The sequence below is a fragment of the Leopardus geoffroyi genome, chromosome A2, assembly GCF_018350155.1.
Source record: "Leopardus geoffroyi isolate Oge1 chromosome A2, O.geoffroyi_Oge1_pat1.0, whole genome shotgun sequence".
NCBI classification, from domain to species: Eukaryota; Metazoa; Chordata; class Mammalia; order Carnivora; family Felidae; genus Leopardus; species Leopardus geoffroyi.
Window position 1 is genome coordinate 29,809,852 of NC_059331.1, and position 21,258 is coordinate 29,831,109.

Consider the following 21,258-nt stretch of genomic DNA (forward strand, 5'->3'; position numbering starts at 1 on the left):
TGCATCGGGCTCTGTGCTGACAGCTCAGGACCTGGAGCCTATTTTGGATTCTGTGTCTCCCTCTCTCTCTCTGCCCCTCCCCCCTCAAAAATAAATAAACATGAAAAAAATTTTAAAAAGATATTTGTTTACAAACTAGAAGAGTTTTTAGGAACTGAACAGAACTCAGGTTCCTGAGTTTGAGCCCACATCGGGCTCTGTGCTGTCAGTGCAGAGCCTATGGGGAATTCTCTGTCCCCGTCTCTCTCAAAAATAAATAAAACATTTAAAAAATTTTTAAAAAGAAGAAATATACGTGTGCTTGCTGGTTAATGAAGGCTTTGAGTGACTCGAGGGTAAAACCCACGACCCCACATCAGCCTGTGATCCCCAAGACCTTCCTTCACTTCCAGCCGTCCCAGCCTTTCCCTGTCTGCCTCCTCCAGTGTGGCATTTACTCTTTATTTATTTATTTATTTTTTACTGTTTATTTATTTTGAAAGAGAGAGAGAGAGCTTGCGGGGGGAGGGAGGGATAGAGAGAGAGAGCATCCTAAGCAGGCTGTGCGCTGTCCGTGCAGAGCTGGATGAGGGGCTCGAACTCACCAACCCTGAGATCACGACCTGAGCAGAAATCAAGAGTAGGATGCTTAACTGACTGAGCCACTTAGGCATCCCCAAGGCATTTGCTCTTTAGATAAAGTCACCATCATCTTCATGTTAGTTCTGACTTATTTCAGAGACTTTGCATGTACATTTGTTTAAATTGGTCTCATATTTTCTTCATGGTAAAGTAAAAGCAAGTACTTTAATCAGTATTTAGTCTCTTGGACACAAGCATTAATGTTTAAAGTTACAGGCTAGGTTGTATTTTGACCAACATCTCCAAAAGGCTTTTTTAAAATTCCTCTGATGTTCAATAACCTCTTTTGAAGTCCTGTGACTGCTACAGCTTTGGTACTGACTCACAAGGAAGGAGAAGAGGGGAGTCCTTCTGTGGAAGAAGCGGCAAAGTCAGACAACTGTGGAAGTCAGACAGGTGTTATCAGTGACAGGAGAGGACCAGGTGGTGGACGTTAGGGAGCAGTAAGGACCACAGCAAATCGAGAGCACGTGTCCTTTCTCAAGAAGGCCGCCTCACTCAGTTCCCGCTGATGGTAGCCACTGAGGCTGCCTCATGAGCCAAAACTCCCAGTCTTTGTGCAGAATCTCCCAGGTTTTAAGTGAATTCCAATTTTTAAAACATCTTCACGTTTTTCTTCCTTTCTTGTTTTTGTTTTCACTGAGGCCAAATGAAACCCATGCCTGGGCCGGGTAGGTGGGAATGGGTATTTGGCCTCTACTTGCAGAGTTGATTGCTATAGTTACCGCTGCCCTGGAGGCCCACCCAAAGGATTAGAAGCCTCAGTGCCGCCACTCTGTTTGCTGACCTCTGTGGGTGTGAAAGCCCTTGATGGGTTGCGTGCTGCATGGAAATCCAACATGGCGCCTCTCTCGGGAGCCACAGCCAGGTTGCGGTGGAGGCACCCCCAGTAACCATTTGATGCGATGAAATGTGTGCAGTACGGCGTGCCCTAGCAGGAACGTTTCAGGGTGGGCATGGTTGATGAAGTGATCGTTTAGTGCTAGGGTTTTCCATTTTCCTTTCCTTGAATCAGGGAAAGTCCTTTTTCAGACTGTTCCTGCTCAGAGCCCCAGTGTGTCAGCACTCAATCACTGAAAGCTCACCACTGAAGCCTTCTCTGCTTCAGCCCTGAGCCAGGCGCTAAAAGGGTGGTCCGGTTCAGGGGTCAGCATTCCACATTCTCCAGGCCAGAGCTGGCTCGTGGCCTCCTTTTGTCCAGACCATGAGCTCAGAAAGGTCAGGGTCCGTTCGTTGGGCTGGTTCTCTGCTTTGAGCCAGAGTGAAGGGTGCCAAGCTCCAGCCACCCCACTCCTTTGGGCAAACCCCAAGGAACCCCCTTTGGAACTCTCAAGCTCTAAGGAACCCCCTGTCAAAACCTTTGATTAGAGAAACAGTAACATCACCAGTTCACATTTGTTCTGTGCTGGTGTTGCCTGTTGCTAAAAGCCAGGCTGTGTGTTTGTAGTCCTGTAGCACCTGGGCGACCGTGCTGTCCTTACCACCTTTGGCCAGTGAGGAAACCGAGGCTCAGAAGCCTAAGGAACGTGCCCAGGCAACACAGCACGTGATGAGATGGAACTCGGACACAGGCCCTGACTCCCAGATCCAGGGGAACCCACCTCAAGCTGTGCTCCCTTCCTTCTGGCTTTGGACTTATCCCGAGTGGGCAACACAAGATGATTTCAGATGAAATTTTGATTACTAAGTGAATATTTGAATGTGTGCTTTAGAAAAAATACTAGTTTTCTGTTTATGGCAGAGGTTCTCAACCATTGAGGATTTGTCCCCCCCTTCTTCCCGAAAGCATTTGGCCATATCTGGAAATATTTCTGGTTGTCACATCTAGGGAGGGGGCTGCTCCTGACATCTAGTTGGGCAGAAGACAGGGATGCTGTTGAACATCCTACACTAACACAGACTCTCCCCTCACCACAGAGAACTACCTGGTCCCAAATGTTCAACAGTGCTGGGGTTGAGAAACTGATTTATCCTCTTAATACAAAGTTTCCTTTTCAAAGTATACTTGAGGAAAGAAATAATTAAGGACAAAAATAAGTACTAGGAAGGGCTCGTGAAGATAGGACAGAAATCATGTGTGTGATACCCAGCCGTAGTATACGGAGGTCGAGGGAGCAGAGGATGTAACACAACTATGTTAAAAAAAAAAAAAAAATTATGGCGGCATTTGTATGGACTCTTGTATGGACTCTCCAAAGCAATCTGCAGCCAGAGCTAGCTTTCTTGGTCAGGCTTCTTTCTTAGGAGGTGTTTTCTAGATCATCTTGATCACCCCTGTTCTTGGCTATCACCTTCCTAGGAGTGTCCCAGGAAATTAGCTTGGAGTGGCTTCAAGGGGTTTACTCAGTGCTGCTGTGGTTTCGTCGCCTCCCACAAAGTGTCTGGGCCCTTGGACGCTGGCGTTCCCCACTGAGGGATCTTTGAACTAGGACAGATTATGTCTCTCTTGGTGTGGGAAACCAGAATGGGTGGGTTTCCAAAGAGACTGGAGTGGGGAATTCAGGTTGTAGGGGGTGGTGTCTTTGACAAGGTAGGGTGTACAGCCTCTGTCCCAGCTGACGGCAGAGGCACATGATGTTGGCAACAAAGCATCTATGGCGATGGTTTGGTAGATCAGGACCAGCCCGTGTATAGGGCTTAGAATTAAACTGGGATTTATCAAACACCCTCAATTTTCCAACACCTAATTGAAATAGACATGACAGACTATTGTTTGATTGTTGGTGATGAAGGGAGCTCTCTGTGAGGGGGTAAGGAGTGCTTATTCACAAGAACTCCGGGTGGTAATATAAATGGAAATACATGATGGCTGATCTAGCTCAAGCATGGTAATAGGAACACAGAGCCAGGGCCCCTTGCAGGAGAATATGTGTGTTTGTAACTGACAGTCATGTCTTTGCAGCCATGGTGTAGATGATGTCAGGGCTCAAGAAGAATAAAGACAAATTTTGTAACCCCGTAAAAAACCAGCCACCTTTTTACTTCACATCTGCTTGGCTACCATCAAAAAAAAAAAACAAAACAAAACAAAACAGAAAATAACAAAATGTTGGTGAAGACATAGAGAATTTGGAATGCTTGTGCACTGTTGGTGGGAATGTAAAATGGGACAGCCGCTGTAGAAAACAATATGGTGGTTCCTAAAAGAATTACAAATAGAACCTACCATATGATCCAGCGAACCCACTGCCGGGTATATACCCAAAAGAATTGAAAGCAGGGTCTCAAAGAGATATTTATACATTCCTGTTCATTGCAGCATTTTCGCAGTAGCCAAGGGATGCCCATTTGGGTTGTTACCCAAACAAATGAATGGATAAATAAAATGTGGTATCTACATACAATGGAATGTTATTCAACCTCAACAAGAAAGGGCATTCTGATACTTGTCACGATGTAGGTGAACCTTGAGGACATTATGCTAAGTGAAATAAGCCAGGCACAAAAAGACAAATATATGATCTCACTTGCGCGAAGTGCCTACAGTCAGTCAAAGTCATAGAGACGGAGAAGGAAAGACAGACACCAAAGGCTGGGGAATGGGGGGGGGGGGGGGGGGGGAGTTGTTGTTTAATGGGTATTGAGTTTCCATTCCGGAGGTTGTTGCACAACAGTGCGAATGTACTTGACATTGCTGAACTGTACTCTTAGAAATGGTTAAGATGGTAAATTTTATGTTTTGTTTTTTTTTTTTATCATAGATTTTTTCTTAAGCGTCTGAATTCACAAATGTGGGTGGTTTTTAATGAGTGGTGTTACCCAGAGCAAACGTAGTCAAGTTGCCCACAGTTGAACCAGGCTGAATTATGAGTGTGCCGTTTGTCCTTCTCTTGACCTTTCCTGAATGGTGAAAGTGTCCCACTTTCCCGTACTCCTGATGGCGGTCCTTGGATCCAAGCTCATTGTCATCTTGACAGCGTAGGGGTTTTGTCCTGCTGCAGAGGGTGAGCGCTAACCGTGGGGTAGGAAGCGCTTCACATTGGTCCGTCTGATGTATCACTGCCTGTAGCATTTATAGTACATTGTACTCCGTTTTTATTTGCTTCTACTGGGATGGGAGCCAAGCCAGTAAAAGGCAAACAGCATTAATTCAGTGATGACATATGCCACTGAAAACTGTTTTTCTTTTCTTTTTTTTTTTTTTTTAATTTTTTTAAAAAGCAGAATGGAGGCACTTTACTCAGATTCTCCTGGATGCTGAAATAAAACCTGAGGGGAGAGAGGGATACGGGGAGGTCATTAATCCTTGCCTCGCTCCTGTGAATGCTCAGAGAGGGTTAGTTTGCATCTTGCTCTAAGTTTTATCTGGAAGGCATTTCAGAAGCAGGCTCCGTCTCCTGGCCTCCGTCTTCTTACCTTCCTGGCAGCCCTTTATCTGCACGTCGCAGCCATGGCGCTGCAGGGACAGGTGGGTGTAAGTTGTGACCCCTGTCCCATTTCTTCCTGGTACACACGTGCCAGCAAGATGCGGCTCTGGAAAGAGGATGGGAAAGGTCCAAGTTCATGGCGGGGGCGGGGGGGGGGGGGGGCGGGCACCATTGTACAGTTGGAGCCAAAGCCTGGTCAGTTTCGAATGGGTTGAAAAATAAAATCTCTTCGGAAATAAATCTTGAATTGGGGAAGGGGCCTTGTACAGAAACAGCTTCTTTCCTTGAGCCAGGTTCGTGATTGTCAAATGCCTGGTCAGGAGTTTCTTACACCATAATTCTTGCGTTTGATGATGAGGCCCTTTAAAATTACCCGAGTCTGTGTTGTTCTGCTCTTCCTCGGGTCAGAGTGCCCCCCCTGCAGCCTGAAATCAGGCTGGCTAGAGTGAGCTGGCAGCAGAGGCAGGCGTGAGGGCGGCAGGTCTGGTGTGTGACATGAGGGAGCAGTGAGGACTGTGGCAAACTCGTGACACATGCCCTGTCTGGAAAAAGAGTGTTCTGCTCACTTCCAGCTGACGTTTGCCGTGTGGGGATTCAGGCCTGTGCTGCCAACCTTAAACACTTCTGGTAGGAGCTTCCATTGTTGATTTTTTTTTTCATGCGAACCAAATCGCTTATTCAATGTTGGCAGCAAACTCAGTCCAATAATAATCAGTGGGGGAGGGGCGCCAAGCCAGGCTGCAGGTTCACACAACCCGTGGCGGGCAGAGATGGAAGGCCGGTTCTGCTGGGAACACCGGCCCATCTGGATAAATCAGAGATAGAGGTGAGCAGAAAGAAGCTCCACGAGCCCAAAGGGGCTGGACTCCTTCTGGCGTCAGGATTTGAGCATCGGGGAGGGGGCACGCTCTCCAGGATTGGGGCAGCCAAGTTCGGCTCGGCCCTTTCAGTAGGCAGCTCGGCCACGAGTGCAGCCCTGAAGGAAGGTGAGCCGCTCCCAGCCACCGGGAGGGTCTGATTTTACCCCATCGGCAGCACTGGTGCTGGGTTTCATAGAAAGGAAGAGAAGAATGGCTGTTCCCTGGAGGATGTCTCCTCCGTGACAGGTACAGTGCTTAATGCCTGACCGGTCAGGCCCGCTTCAGGAGCTTGGGACCTGGGCAGGCACACGGAGCCCTGTGCTCAGAAGGCCCTGGACTTGCCCTCCCCCTCCCCCGCCCTCATCTTGAAACTCCTTAATAACTTTCAATCAGGACCCCCCCCCCTCCCGATTTCATCTTGCATCTGGCTCTATCAATTAGCTAGCCATAATTTGCATCATCTGCTTCACATTGGTTTATCTCATTTAATCCTTAGAAGTCCTCTGAGAGGTGAATGAGCATTATCCTGTCTCCCTTTGATAGGGGAGGGACCCGAGGCTCAGAGACGGGCAGTCACTTATCCAAAGTCACACAGCTAGAAAGGCCTGAGCCAGAATTTGTAATCAGGTCTGCCTGACTCTGAAATGGAGGATGTTTGTTGGTTGTGCCGAAATTTCATAGTATGTTCCAGTCTCTGGGGGCTGTAGCGTGGGGAAGATTGTCAGGGGACTGAAGAAGTCACGGGAGCAAGAGAGTGTATATCCAGCCCAGGCAGCATGTTACATGTGCCTGGTAGTTTCTGGTAGTTCAACATCAGTTCTGGTGTTGTTAGACTTTGTCCTCCGAGGGCCACGGATTGAGTCAGGCAGCGGGACAGGCGTTTCTCCTGAAGGACAGCAAGAAGTGTGGTGCGGTCGTATCTCAAGGCAAACTTTGAGGTTGTGCCTTCTCACAGGCAGCCTCCTGTGTGATTGCCACTTAGGCTTTCAGATACGACGTGGGGATCCCATGCTGCAGACACCCAGGGAGCCCTCAGCATCCGCGTGGTGCTGCTGGGGTGTTGACGAGGGAGAGGATAGGGACGGTGATGACGATAATCCCGCCGATAACATCAACGAGGTGCTGATGGCTGCCAGGCAACCTTCTAAGTGTTCTCTATGCACTAGTTCACATAATCCTCGCGCTCCGCAGCATAGTAGGCAATATTCTCTCCATTCACAGATGAGGAAACTGATGCACAGAGAGGTTAAGTCACGTGCCCAGAGAGATGCACAGCTGGTAGGAGACAGAGCTTCACTGCTGTTCTTCCACGTACAGATGGCAGTCAGCCCTCCCTTCGGGGACCTTCTAGTAATGAGAAGAGCAGTTATAACGGAGTGTGGCGTGTGCAGTAAGAGAAGTGCATGATGAAGGTGTTGGTGAGAACGAGGGTAGGTACACAGCATTGCTCAATGCCAGGCACACTCCTAGGCGTTCTGTGTGTATCTTCCCAATGAATGTTGCACCCCGCCCTGTGAAGCAGGGTTATTTTAGCCCTTTTTATAGATGAAGACCTCCAGGCCCGAAATGATTCCGGTTATTGGTTAGAAGTCACATAGTGGCGCCTGGGTGACTCAGTCAGTTGAGCATCCGACTCTTGATGTAGGCTCAGGTGGTGATCCCAGGGTGTGGGATGGAGACCTGTGCTTGGAATTCTCTCTCTCTCTCTCTCTCTCTCTCTCAATCCCTCTGCTCCTCCTCCACTCACGTGTGCATTCTTTCTCTCTCGGAAATTAAAAAAAAAAAAAAAAGGTCACATAGAAAGTAGCAGAGCCAGGACTTGAAACTGTGATCTCAAACTCTGTGCTGCCTTCCAGAGATAGCACAGACTGAGGGCCTGGGGAGGCCTCATGGAGAAGGTAGTCCCTGAGCCCAGATTTAGGGAGCAATGGGAGCTTCTGGGGGCAGAGGGGGAACGGCATTCCTGGCAGTGGGAAGGCAAGGCAGGGACAAAGGTGGAAAGGTGGGACTGTGGCCCAGCATGGTCCCTGGTTGGATGGGTGGTCCTGGAGCACAGTGGTGGGGAGCGGCAGGCGGTCATGGGTGGGCAGGAAGGCCATGGTGTCCCTGAGAGCAGTGAGGAATTCCTGAGGACAGGGCACACGGTTTCACATGGTTGTGTGCACATGGGATGAAACTCCGGGCTCCTGGTACCACGAGGACAAAGCAATCCCGTAAATCGGACAATCAGGTCAACTTTATCATGCCTCTCATGGCAGTCCAACAGCACTTGTATTTTTGCCTGGCCTTTAGGGGAGAGACCTGGACAAATCCAGCTGCTGTCAGGACAGCATTGTCTTAGAGGCCTCTCACCCGGCAAGGTGTTGCGGATGAGGGTCACTTCCCCACCCCCTCAAACAAAATTCTCACGCAAGCACTATGAGATGTCAGAGGAATGACTCAGTGGTGAAAGCGGAGATTGAGCCTCGCCCGGGCCCAGGCCGGCTGTGACTTCAAGACCCCTACTCTGCAGACCTCCATTCTCTCCTCTGGCAAGACTTTTCTGAGATTTGAGGCTCCCCAACAGCATGATGCAAACTTGCCCTCTCACTTTGTGGGGGATGAGGGAGGGACAGGCACAACCACCAACACATGAGATTTCTGGGGCAATGGAATATGCCATTGACCCTCACAGCTAGACCAGGACTTAGAAGGCTGAGAAATTCTGGGGTGGCCATTGTTTACTGGTTTTAGGTTGGCAGAGATGCCCCAGAGCTGGTGTTTCCAATGACTGTTGGAACTGGAATGGGTGTCGCAGTGACAGACGGGCGTGCGGGGCTGTTTCGGCCCAGCATCCTTTTCAGTGTCTCAGGATGAACAGGACCTGGTGTTAGCATTTGGCCTCCTCCCCTGCCTGCCTACCTTGTAGTAGCCCAGGCAAAGGGTACTTTTTTGTCAAGAGGCACAGAGAGAAATAAGATACTGGGGGTTCACCCGGTTTGCACAGGCCTCCCAGGGAGGATACTGAATTCACTTGGACACGTGGCCTGTAATGTAACCCTCCCGCCACGTTTTCCATGAACAGGACCTGCCGGTTTTTAAGATACTCCCGGCCATCAGCCAGATAATTGCCTGGCTGGGCTGCCCCCTGCTGGAGCCCAGCAAGATTCTTCTCATTTTGTGACTCTGGTTCTTTCAGCCTCACCAGAGCTTTGCTATTAAAGCTTTATGTCGAGGGAGGCGTGGCACATAGGATCTTTGTAAGCCTCAGCTCATAACCCTGCTTCCAATCCTCTTGGGACTAGAACCTGTTCCTAATTCAGCGTATAGGGCCTGGCTGATGTGGCCTCTGCCTCTCTATCGTGGTTCCCCCCGTTCTCATGCTCTCGGTCCAGAACACACTTCTCCCCCTGTGCTCAGCCTGGCTAACTCCCCTTCACCCTTCATGTGTCCGTGTCAAGGAGCCCCCTCCAGAATCCCAAAGACAGGACAGCTCCTCCCCTGTTCAGACCCCCTGGGCTCTCCTTAGCATCACATCCATTTTATCCTAATTACATGTTCTTATGTCTGCTTCTCCCCCTTTACGTGATGCCTGCCCCACGGCGCTGGGCTGTTTTCATCTGACACCCTGCTGTGTCTCCATCCCCTAGGACCACGTCTGGCACGCACTAGGGACTTGGCAAGTAGCTATCTCACGAGAAATTGTGGAGCGAGGGGTCAAGAGAAATGGGCTGGCACAGTGAGGAAGATACTTTACAAACCGTGAAGTGCCGTGTTACGGTTTTTCATCACAGTGCGCCTCACCTGCCTGCCTCTGTCTTCTTACCTGTGAGCTGGCATCAGGCTGGCCCTGCGTGTTGACAGGCCCGTGCGGGAAACAAAAGAGGGGACCAAAGTAAACCAGAGGAAGCCAGTGAAAAGCTCGCTAACACGCGTCTTCATTACTCAGGAGACTTGCCTCTTTATAAATCTGGTCCCAGGGCCAATTCCTTCTTTCCTGGGCAGCCCACCTTATGACTTGGAAACCCAGCCTGATGAGCCCTGCATTTAAGCCACCCTGCAGAGGGACACTCTGGGCTGGCTGAACGCTGGCCTACTTTTTGCAGAGCAGAAGGATCCTTGCTGAGAACAAGTCAGCCTGCAGCCAGCTGTAGATTTTTCCAGGGGCTTCTCCCTGCGATCACAGTTAACCTTTGCTTTCTCGCCACCTGCCTCTCATGATTGGCTGCGGGCACCCCTGCTCTTCCCAGCCCCACGCGGCATCTGAGCTCCATTTGCGCCACCTGGAGATTTCCAAGCATCTCCCCCGCGGTCTAAAGGAGAGTAGGTTTCTTCCGGAGCCTCCTGGGGACTTGTGAAGATCCTCCGAGGCCTGCCAGAGCCAGCGGAAAGAGCTGCTTGGGTAAGAGGGATCTGTGGACCAGAGAAAAGCCTACGTCATTTCAGACTTTCCTTTGAACCCCTAGACGGGCTGCTCTTCAGAGGCAGATGTGTGCTGGGACCAGAGCGAGGCATGGCTTCCTATCCCCACTTGTCCTTGAACTTTTAGAAGGATGGGGGTAAGAGGAGAACCTGGAGAAACGGGATCTCGGGGGATCCGGGTGGCAGGAACTGCTGGGTAGGTGGCCTCTGGGTGTTCCTGCTGGATTGTTCTATAATTCAGTCTTGTGAGTCGTGGGCTGGGACTCCAGGGTGAGAGCTGTTGCTCTGCCTGGAGTTCATGTCCAGTCGCCCCCCCTTGCCTGGGAGACTGGGAGTCCCATGCTTGGTTGGTTGTCCCACTATGACTCTATCTTTCAGGGAGAGGTGCTTTGGCAAAACAGAATGGGGTACAGGTACTAGAGGAAGCGGTGATGGGTGCTGAGCAGGTGAAGAATATAACCATTGTTGCTGTAGCTGCTTATCTTAGTAAAACCCCTCAGGCCCTCCCTCCGGCCCTGGCAGTTTGGACCCTGAGAGGCTCTCGGCCACCTCCCCCAGCCCTGGTCCCTTTCTAGAGGCAAGTGCGATGCTGCCTTCAGACTGGAGCACCTTTCTTCGGTGTATCCAAATGCTGCTGTGGGTCACCATGCTCTCGGAGTGAGGCTGGATGTGTGTCTTTTACACAACTCTGTGTCAGAACATCTTGATCTCTACCCGCGAGTCCGTCCCACTGGCAGTGCCAGAAAAAGCGCCTTTTGGGTTGGGACTTGGTAGGAAGTGTTGCCAGCTACAGGTGACCATTCTTATCCTAGGGTAGCCGAAGCAGGCAACTCCGTCCTCTGGAAACCACCCCAAACTGGAACAGAGCTCCGTATCTTGTTCTGGCTCCCTGTTCCCCGTCTCCACCAGCCCCTCCTCTAACTGCCATGGTTTCTCTTTGCAGCAGAAAAGAACACCTCTGGAATGATAAGCCGCCCTTCTCCAGGGAGGATGGAGTGGATCATCCCTCTGATCGTGGTATCAGCCTTGACCTTCGTGTGCCTCATCCTTCTCATTGCTGTGCTAGTTTATTGGAGGTGAGTAAGCCAGGCTGCACCCACAGAGGGGAAGTGTGGGCTGGGTTCTGCCGTAAGCACGCTGCCCGGGGAGGGGAGCCCGTGGCTTCTCATTCAGTAAGGTGAGGCAGCTGGAGTGTTGCTGGGGTCACCATTGTGGGGATCTGCTCTATCTGGAAGCAGCTGCTGGGCTGGAGCCTCTTCTGAGATCAGGGCACTTAGGATGAGCTTGAGATTTAGTGCCACGGGAGCTTTCGATTGGGAATCCGGCAGATCCAGGTTCGGATCCCAGCGTTGGTATTTGCTAGATTCAAATCCCATTTCCACGTGAAGTTTTAGTTTATGGGAAATGAGTTAATGAGGTTCGTAGCGTTTCCAGCTTCTCAGGGGCCATGTTTCACTTTTCTGTATCTACCTAATGACCTTCCTTGACCTGAAAATTTTTGTCACAGCCTTTTGCTGAAAATCCGGTGGTAGGGAAACCTTTAGCGTATTCCGTGGCATTTAATACATGGAATATAAAAACGGCTGATTTTAAGTCCTCCCTGTATTATCATTGTCCTTGAACTAGTTCTCACTACTTCCCCTGGGAAGCCTTCTTGCAGCTTCTGCTTAACAGTTCTGAATTTTTCAGCTACCTTCTCCAAGCCAGCTTAACTGAGCAAGGTAGGTTGGCCTGGCTACCTTAACCTTTCAGACTAGTGTAGGAGGCTTCTGGCCTTGAACAAGCTTCCTCCATGATGAGCAGGTGTCCTGTTTCCATCCCTTGCTTCCTTCTTGCCTTTCCTGCAGTTAATTTTGAGCTCCTGTTATATGCCAGACATTCTTCTCTCCTGGAGGTTACTTTTTAGTGGGGAGACAGACCATAAACAAAGCCGATAATTAAAATCTAGGATACTTAAGATGGTGTCCAGTGCGTAACGGAGAAAACTAAATCTGGAAAGAGGGGCGGCATTCTGGGATTGATGGTGAGTGTTCAGAGTAGTTAAAGAAGCCCTAAGTGGCAAGGGATATTTCAGCTAAGATCTAAGAGGGACTAAGATCCAAAGGGACTCAAATGGGCTCCATGTAGGGCAAGTTGCAAGTGGAGGAAACAGCGTGTGCAAAGTCCCTGAGGCAGGAATGTGCCTGGTATTTTTCAGGAATAGCTAAGAGGTCAGTGTGGCTAGAGCACGTGAGCATAGGGGAGAGTGGTCGGAGAGGGCATCAGGAAGAAATGGGGTAGAGGGGAGTTCTGTCAAGTACAACCTTGCGGGTTATTCTGAATACATTGCCTTTCACCCTGAGATAAGTAGGATTTGCTGCAGAAGGATGTTATGATCTAACCTCTGGATTACTTAGCTGCTATGTTGCAAAAAGCTTGGAGAGGATCAGGGGCAGAAGCAAAGAGACCATCTGAGAGACTGATTGAACTAGTCCAGAAGGAGGTGATGAGGGTAGCAATGCAGATGGTAGGAATCCATTGGATTTAGATACATTTTGAAGGTGGGATGGACAGAATCTGCTGGCAGATAGGCCGTATGTTCAAATTCAGTAGAACCAGGAGATAAGGATTCATCTCCAGCTTCCTTGAGTGTCTGATGGCACCTATAACACTCTTAGTTCTGCAGACCTGCTGGATCACAAATTTCATGGTGTCAGGGATAAGCCCCGGAACGCTAGCCCCACCTCCACGTTGCTCCTTCTCCAGGACAAGTGGTTTGCAAACACACACTGGCCTGGAGCCCACTGGTATATTGGAAGCTGCCGAACACGGGTCTGCGTATGTAGAAGTAGCAAAAGATGTGCGCACTCCTGTCTTGGCCGTGAGTTGGTTTGAGTTGCACACCCTCCCCACGGAGGCGCGGAGACGGTGCACGGCTGCCCCACGCCGGTGACCGTTGTATACCAGCTGCAGTGTGAAACGGTTCCCGTGCTGAGCACTTGTAGCAAAAACCTCAGGGCTGCTTGCGATGGGCCCGTCTTGGTCCTATGCACCCCTCCCCCCTGCTGAGAATAGATCACTGTGACCAAGAGAGGCCATGGGATATGTGGCCAAGCCTGCAAGGGAACCGGGCCAGCCAAAACACACAGGTCCACACTACCAGCTACGTGGAGGAAAGGACTGTATAATCGGGTAAAGACAGCCTTACAGCCCTTCCATTCAAGATGCATTTTCCCATCAGAAAAGGATAATACTCCTTAGAAAAACTCAGTCTGAATAGAAAACGTATTGAATAATAACGATTTGTGTATAAAAATTAGGTCTTCCTTCTATATGTGTATGTATTGAAAGCTAGATTAACCAGAAGTGGGGCACCTGGGTGGCTCAGGCAGTTAAGCATCTGACTTTGGCTCGGGTCATGATCTTGCAGTTCGTGAGTGCGAGCCCCACCTTGGGCTTTGCTGATAGCACAGATCTTCTCTCTCTGCCCCTCCCCTACTCATGCTCTCCCCCTCTCCCCCCTCTCCCTCCCTCTCTCCCCCTCAAAAATAACATTTAAAAAATAAATTAATTAAAAAAAAAATAACCAGAAGTTTAAACTTGAGCAGACTGCGCACGTGATCTTTTTGCTAGACTCTGAGTGCCCGTATACAAAAGTGAATGCGACGGAGAAAAATTCTTAGAGATGAAGGAAAGTAACATTGAATTAGCATTAGAACGGATGAGCCGGCTAAGCAGGAGAACAGCCTAGAGGAGACCAGGACCTGTTTTCTGTCCCAACTTTTTTGTGTTTTATTCATTTGAAAGAAGGAAGCATTGGGGAGCTCACACAGAAAATGGGTCAATGCGGAAGAGACAGGCATTTCCTGCCGGCAATGCGGTTTTGACAGTGTTGCTTTTCTGCCTTTTGAGGCACAGTGAGAGCGGGTGATTGGCAAGCTGACTTGACGTAAGTGGAGCATTGAGGCAGATCAACACCTTCTGGATCGTTTCCTCAGTGGCAGGCCTGGCACCCAGGGGTTCCAGCCGGCTCAGTGTGGTGGCAGTTTCTGCACCGAAGGACTGACTGTTTGCAGCTCTTATTCCGGTCCCTGAGTGTGGTCACTCGGAGTCGTGGACCCTGCAGTTGAATGCATCCAGGATGAAAGCTGAGGTCTCTGATTTCTTTTTCTCCACGAGTGCTGGCTAAGGTTTTCCGAGTCCCCTTTTAGTGCCAGGAACCATGCCGAGCACTTGGGGGGCACCGTCTTAGGTGATTCTCCAAAGAAATCTTAGGGCAGGTACTATCATCCCACTTAAAAAGTCAGGGACTGGGAATTCAGGGAGGTCAAGCGACTGGCCCAGAGTCCTGGAGAAAGTGGGGTGAACCCTGGTTTTGAATACAGGGCATTTTCGTTCTAGAATCCATAACCTTCCTCGGGGCATCCGGGTGGCTCAGTCCGATGTCGGCTCAGGTCATGATCTTGCGGCTTATGGGTTCCAGCCCCGCGTCAGGCTCTCTGCTGACCGCTCGGAGCCTGGAGCCTGCTTCGGATTCTGTGTCTCCCTCTCTCTCTGCCCCTCCCCTGCTCATTCTCTCTCTCTCTTTCTGTCAAAAATAAATAAACATTAGAATCCATAACCTTCTTGAACCACTAAGATGCATGTCTCACACATATATCCCATGATAGCTTAGCACAACTGACGTTCGGCCAAATCCACGGGAGGTGGGCTCAGTGGGCCTGTTGTGCCGGCGCCTTCCTGTTGAGTGTCCCCTGCTGTCTTTGGCCAGGAAAGGTAGAGGACCCAGTGTTGGTTGAGTGCCCACTACGGGCCAAGAAGTGAGCAGCAGCAGCATCCACAGTGTTGGACTTGACAAAAACTGATTTCAAGCGGCCTTACGCTCACGGGGAAAAAAATCCATTGATTCACGGAATTGAAAAGTTTGGCGCACGAGGCCCTGCTAGATTGGCGAGAAGGAACCAGACAGAACAGCAGGGCTCAGCTTGTGTTGTGTGCCTGTGTTTCTCTCCCTCTTGTCTCAGATTTGCTCTCCCCGTGTGGGCTTTTCTCTGAGGCCCTCTGTTTCCACATGGTGGCCTCTGGGCCACATGAGACATACACCCTCCCATCCCCGTGGAAGGGAAGAGAAATTCCCTTAAGTGTTCCATCTCAGCCCCAACATGGTGTCTCTTAGAACTGACCCAGGTCATTTGTTCACCCCTTGAACCTGCTGGAGGCGTTAAGGACTTTTGTCAGGCCTGGCTCTTAAATGAACTGTAAAGCCCAGAAGTGAGGTCTTTGCCATCGGAATCACATGCACAAAACTGGACAATGGGTGTTTTCCCAAAGGACCGCCAGGGCCTGGAAAGCGACCAGATGCAGGTGCCAGGTAGACAGAAGCAGCCAGTGTCTCAACCTTCAAAAGAAGTGGCGACATTAGAACCAGGGGGAGAGGGGTGTCTGTTAAGAAAAGAGAATTCTGACTTGGATAGCAAAGAAATACACATGTGGGTAGTAGGAAAGAAACAAAGCAGGCGTGCGAGCTCAGCCCGGCCAGCCGAGGGTTCTCAGCGAGGACTCTGCTGCCATGCATGCATGTGCCATGGACTAGAAGAAGGGCCACTCCCCTCTCCTCCCAACTATGGAGGACGTTTGGAGGCTTACGTCCAGAGCGCCAGAAGAGCACAAAAGCAGGGCTGCATGGAGGCCTGATGCCCAGGCTGGGTCTTGAAGATTAAGCCTAGTGAATAAGGTGTGTAGGCATGGGGCCAGAGAGAATCTGGCAGATCGTAAGCAGGCACCTGGGGTTCACTGTCACTGGAGTTGGGGGACAGCGAGAGCCAGATCGTGAAAGACTTGGGGTACCGCCCAAAGGGATATGTGCCTTAGCCTAAGCGTGATGGAAGGGCGTGAAGGAACCACAGCTACAAGAAGGCAAGATGAGAAAGAGGCAGTCTTGGGGAGCGGTGAGGGAGCGGCCTGGGCCCAGAGGCAGACAGCCTGGATTTGGAGCCACGATCCACCGCTCACGACCCATGGCCTCAGAGCATGTGTTGTTAGCAGGGGCTCAGTTATGCCCAAGTGGGTGAACATGAGTTCTTGGGAGGTGAAAAAACGTACTCTTTTAAGGCACAGATACACATGTAGTACACAAAAGCACAGCACATTATTGGTATTAAAATTTCACTGGGGGGTAGCGTCGGGGGAAGGTGGGAAGGCTTATTTATAGGCCCCTTAGGAAGTGCACTTGGTCATGATGAGCCCCAGGTGATGTGAGGAAAGGTCAACCACTATATTGTACACCTGAAACTAATAGAACACTGTGAACCAACTTTTTGAAAAGGCCCCTTAGGAGAGGTGCCAGTGGGGGGAAGAACTGAGAATTTCTTCATCTGCAATATAGTCCAGAAATGGGCCCATTGGGCTCCCGTGAGGAGTAGGTGTGTGCTCTGGAAAATGGTTATCCCAGGGCCTGGTGCATGATAAACAAGCAATGATGGCTGTGTTATCCCCAACTTTAGTGAAAAATAAAAATTCACTTCTGGATCCTGGTGTGCCAAAAAAGAAGTTCTTTAACAAAACCAGATTTACAGATCTAAATGAATGCTGTCCCTCCTCACACATAATCAGTGTGTGGCTGTATACTTTCCAGTCATGTGTCATTGCTTAAAACATGGCTTGAAAATAGCTTTTGGAACTTCCTTCTAGAGTTCATTCTTCGGAATGATCTCAGAAGTGCCAGGTATTTATCCTAGAAATAGCTCAAAGTCATGTGTTTGGAGCTCAGTAGAGTATAAATGTAGGTGAACCAACTGAGGAGAACAGAACCACATTGGACCAAAAAGGAAAGGTTAATGAAATGGGTTTGGGGGATGCTCCCAGTGGGCCTAAAAGCAATTCCAGAAGAGCAGATCCCTAAGTAACTAGGTTAAAGGCATGACTCAGCCAGCCCACTCTTCCTGAAGCCCGGTGGTCAGCCTCATTAACTCATGACCGGCTTCATCAGAGCAAGGTTCATTAGCTGCCACAGACACTCTCCAACACCCTAGTGGTCTAAAACACAGAGTTCATTGGTCATCGGTGTGTAGACTGATGGAGCTGGGCAGCTCTCTTGCACTTGGGGCTTCTTTTTCTGGGACACATGTTTCCCAAGGGGCTTTAGCAGGGATTAAAAAAAAAAAATCAAGGAGGTACCTCGTTCTCAATTGCATAGCCCAGAAGTGGAATCCTTCAGGACCGTTGGCTCACCCTTGGCCAGAGGTAGTCCCACAGCCCCCAGGATACATGGTAAGGTGGAGAGCACGTGGACATTCCTTGAGTGCTGCCAGAAGTATCTTTAAATATTCAGACCCACTGGCATCATTTGGCCAAGACGATGTTTCCTTGAAGGAACAACTTTGGAGGCCAACCATCAGATTCGTCTGATTATTTCACATTTGGCCCGAACGAAAAAAAAAAATGGCAGCGACCTGATTTGTATTTTTTAATTTTTTTCAATGAAAAGATTCCCAGAGGGCCACTAGGGTCTCTTTGAGCAGTATTTTTATAGGCGGCAACGAGGATTTGTGGGAGAAACTTACCTTTTGATATTGGTTCGCTCAGATAGATGTTAGAGATAGGATGCTACAGTTCTTTGTTAAATGCTCCTTGCAAAGGGCTGTATTGAAGAGCTATAGGAACCCACATCCATAGCAATGCAGAAGTCGCTGTGAAGTTCGGAAGAAATAAATGTTTTGGAACAAAGGTCAGGGTTATAGGGCAGCTAATCAAGATGAAACCGATGAAAAATCCACTAACAGGCATAGCTTGCCGCCTTTTGAAAACGGTGCCCTGTGTGTGCCTTTTAAATATCGTAATCCATATCAACCGGGCAATGGTTCCTAGCGGTAATCATTTGTGTAGAAATGAGGGAGAGCCAATACGTGGAAGAATTTTTGAAGTGGGCCATTTTGGCCTTACTACTCAGGATGGCAACAAAATGCACCTTTGAATTACTAACAGTCAGGAAACGCATTCCAAGAGCTCCCGATGCCCTGTCTTCCCAAGACAAGCTGTTTACATGGCACCAATGTGCTGACGTTCCTGAAAAGACAGGGAGCCTCACAGCTGCTACCACTCAGAAGGAAGGGGGAGTTTTTGGAAGGTTTCATTTTGATTTGCATAATTTGAGGTGGATGCCGGGCGAAGAGCTCTGTGCAGGCTGTCCAGTCCCTGTGCTCGGGCACACTACTTGTTTATTTATGAACTTGCTCTGTAGCGTAGCTTAACTATTGTGAGCAAGACGTCAGTGTCCATTTAGGTTTGTGAGTCTTGGCCGAGATCATTAAAAAAAATTTTTTCTGCAATCCAGAAGACAACTGCTTTGAAGGTAGCTCTTTTCTCTTTGAGCCAAATCTCCCCCCTCTACAGTAGCTATCGTAAGGCCTTGAGAGCCAAGAATCTTTTGAGTTTTTACCATACTGCACAAGTGCTAAGCAGATTACATTGCCCCCTAATCAGCGTTCAAATCCTAGGAGTTACTACGTTTTTGCACATCAGAAAACCAAGGCTTGGTGAAATCAGGTAGACGTGCCCAAGTCACAGGGTTAATCTTTGGTGGATTCTGGATTTGAACCACCATCTCATAGCCCACTGTCGTAATCATCACTTTATTTGGGGGCACGTGAGTGGCTCAGTCAGGTGAGTTCTAACTCTTGATTTTGGCTCAGGTCATGATCCCATCACCGTGGGATTGAGCCCCTTGTTGGGCTCTGTGCTGGACATAAAGCCTGCTTAAAATTCTCTCACCGTCTCCCTCTCCCACATGTGCTCTCTTTCTAAAAATGAAAAAAAAATTTTTTTAAAGGCTTAATCATTACATTATTTTGCCTAAATGAGGAGTAGCCTGTCAGGAGGCATTTACTTCCTTCCATAGCCTGTTTTCATGACACATACTTGTTGAAAAGATCCTGTGGTTTGGATTTGCCAGAATCACACAGAAGAAACTTTACAGGACCAACTGTAATTTCAGGGGTTGGAGAAACAGAGTCAGTTTTGGTATTGAATCAGATAACCTATTTGTTCTTTCTTATCCCAGCTAATCAGTGCTATCTTACCTTGATGACAAGTTGAACATCAATATTATGGATCATAATTCTAGCTTAAAGAACTTTCCAGAAACGTAAAGCAACGTTAATTCTCAGATTCACTACGTGGACTCGGGAGCAGAAAAAATGGAAACTCCAAGGGGCAATATTAACATCTGACCCATGTTTGTTTGTTTGGTGTTAGAATTTCATGCTCTGATCTGAGAAATTGATGTCCCCCTTGAGCACGTGGTTGAATCGTCTATAAATTCTGCGGTAGATGAGTCAACACCGATTTAGTGCCGCGGGCAGATTAAAAGATCTCTTTTACGCCCACCTTTGACACTTGAAGAAATTTTGCCATGTGTTGATCCCTCCTCATTAAGAATGCCATTCAAGGGGCACCTGGGTGGCTCGGTTGAGCGTCCAACTTCAGCTTAGGTTATGATCTCATGGTTGGTGAGTTCATGTCCTACATCGGGCTTGCTGCTGTCAGCACAGAGTCTGCTTCAGATCCTCTGTTCTCTCTCTCTGCCCCTCCCCTGCTCGCTCGCTCCCTCTCTCTCTCTCTCTCTCTCTCAAAAATGAATAAACATTTACTTTTACAAAATGCTATTCACAAAAACAAGTGAATTTTTTTTTATTGACATGATTTTTTGCTTTGTTCTTTGGAAGACAGTGTAATAAATAAGAGGGGATGTGGGGTGACTGGGTGTCTTAGTCACTTGGGCACCCGACTTGAGCTCAGGTCATGATCTCATGATTTGTGAGTTCGAGCCCCAAATCAGGCTCACTGCTGTCAGCACAGAGCCCACTTTGGATCTTCTGTCGCCCTCTCTCTATCAAAAATAAAAATAGGAGGGAGGAGATGCAAACCCTAATTGTGGGAGGGGGTTGTGTTGGCATAATGGAGGCTCCACCAAACAGATACAGGTGAACACTGAGTGTGGGTGTGTGGTAATGCCCCTCTCCTGCTCAAAGAATGACTGACCACATGTGCCCCAGTAGAACGTGGATCCCTCCTGTAGTCCCACAGAAACAATGACAGAGCTGCCATGAGCCTGGGTACATGCTCTCTACCCACCTGCTCTAGCAGCCAATACTTCCCAGTTTACTCTCCAGTAACTTGATTTGATTCAGGCATACATCCCCCTCCATCCCAGGGAGGTCACAAAGGAGACAGATACCATTAAGAGTGATTTCTCCCATGCCTGTGACTGTGCACAGATAGCAAAGGGTCATCCCCATACCCGATAACTGTTGAGTTATACAGTTACTGTTGAGTATATACAGTTATACAAAGCAAATGCTATATTATTTAGCCTTAGAGCTGAAGCAGGTGGTAGCCAGGGTGTTAGGACTGCATCCACCTTCTTCCCAAGGGAGGAGACCACTTCCAGGAAGGGAATGACTTTTCCGGCATCACAGAGCTTGAATGTTTTAGAGGGACTCCTACCTAGGGTTGCCTTTTGTTCACCAGAGACCCTTTATGGCTGGCCTGTTTATTCCTTCCTTTGTTGTTTGTTCATTCAAAGACCTTTCTTAAGCATCTAGTTTGTACCAGGCACTGGCCATCCAGCAAGGAGACAGAGTTCCAGTCTTCAGAAAGCATGTAGGCTAATGGGGTAAATAAGCAGGTAAAGAAAGGTAATCCCAAATCGAGGTCAAAAACAGGTGGCCCCTACACCTGTTTTATTTCACAGATACACTGTTTTTAGAAGTCTGGATTGTTTTGGGGTGCCTGGGTGGCTCAATTGGTTGGGCATCCAACTTCAGCTCAAGTCATGATCTCACGGCTTGTGAGTTCAAGCCCCGCATCGGGCTCTGTGCTGACAGCTCAGAGCCTGGAGCCTGCTTAGGATTCTATGTCTCCCTCTGTCTCTGCCCCTCTCCTGCTCATGTTCTGACTGACTCTCTCTCTCTGTCTCTGTCTCTCTCTCAAAAATAAATAAACATTAATTTTTTTTAATCTGGATTGTTTTG

At 49.0% G+C, this 21,258-nt stretch overlaps 1 protein-coding gene across 6 annotated transcripts in view; it reads left to right on the forward strand.

The window, feature by feature from the left end:
• The window catches only part of PTPRG (protein tyrosine phosphatase receptor type G), a 719,983-nt gene that overhangs the window by 623,648 nt on the left and 75,077 nt on the right, over positions 1–21,258 (forward strand). For 4 of the 6 annotated variants that reach the window (XM_045496940.1, XM_045496944.1, XM_045496942.1 and 1 more), the window contains one exon: positions 11,193–11,325. In XM_045496940.1, coding sequence (XP_045352896.1) covers positions 11,193–11,325 — 133 coding nt within the window. The remainder of the gene's footprint in view (positions 1–11,192; positions 11,326–21,258) is intronic. The other 2 variants (XM_045496941.1, XM_045496943.1) reach the window with 1 other exon arrangement.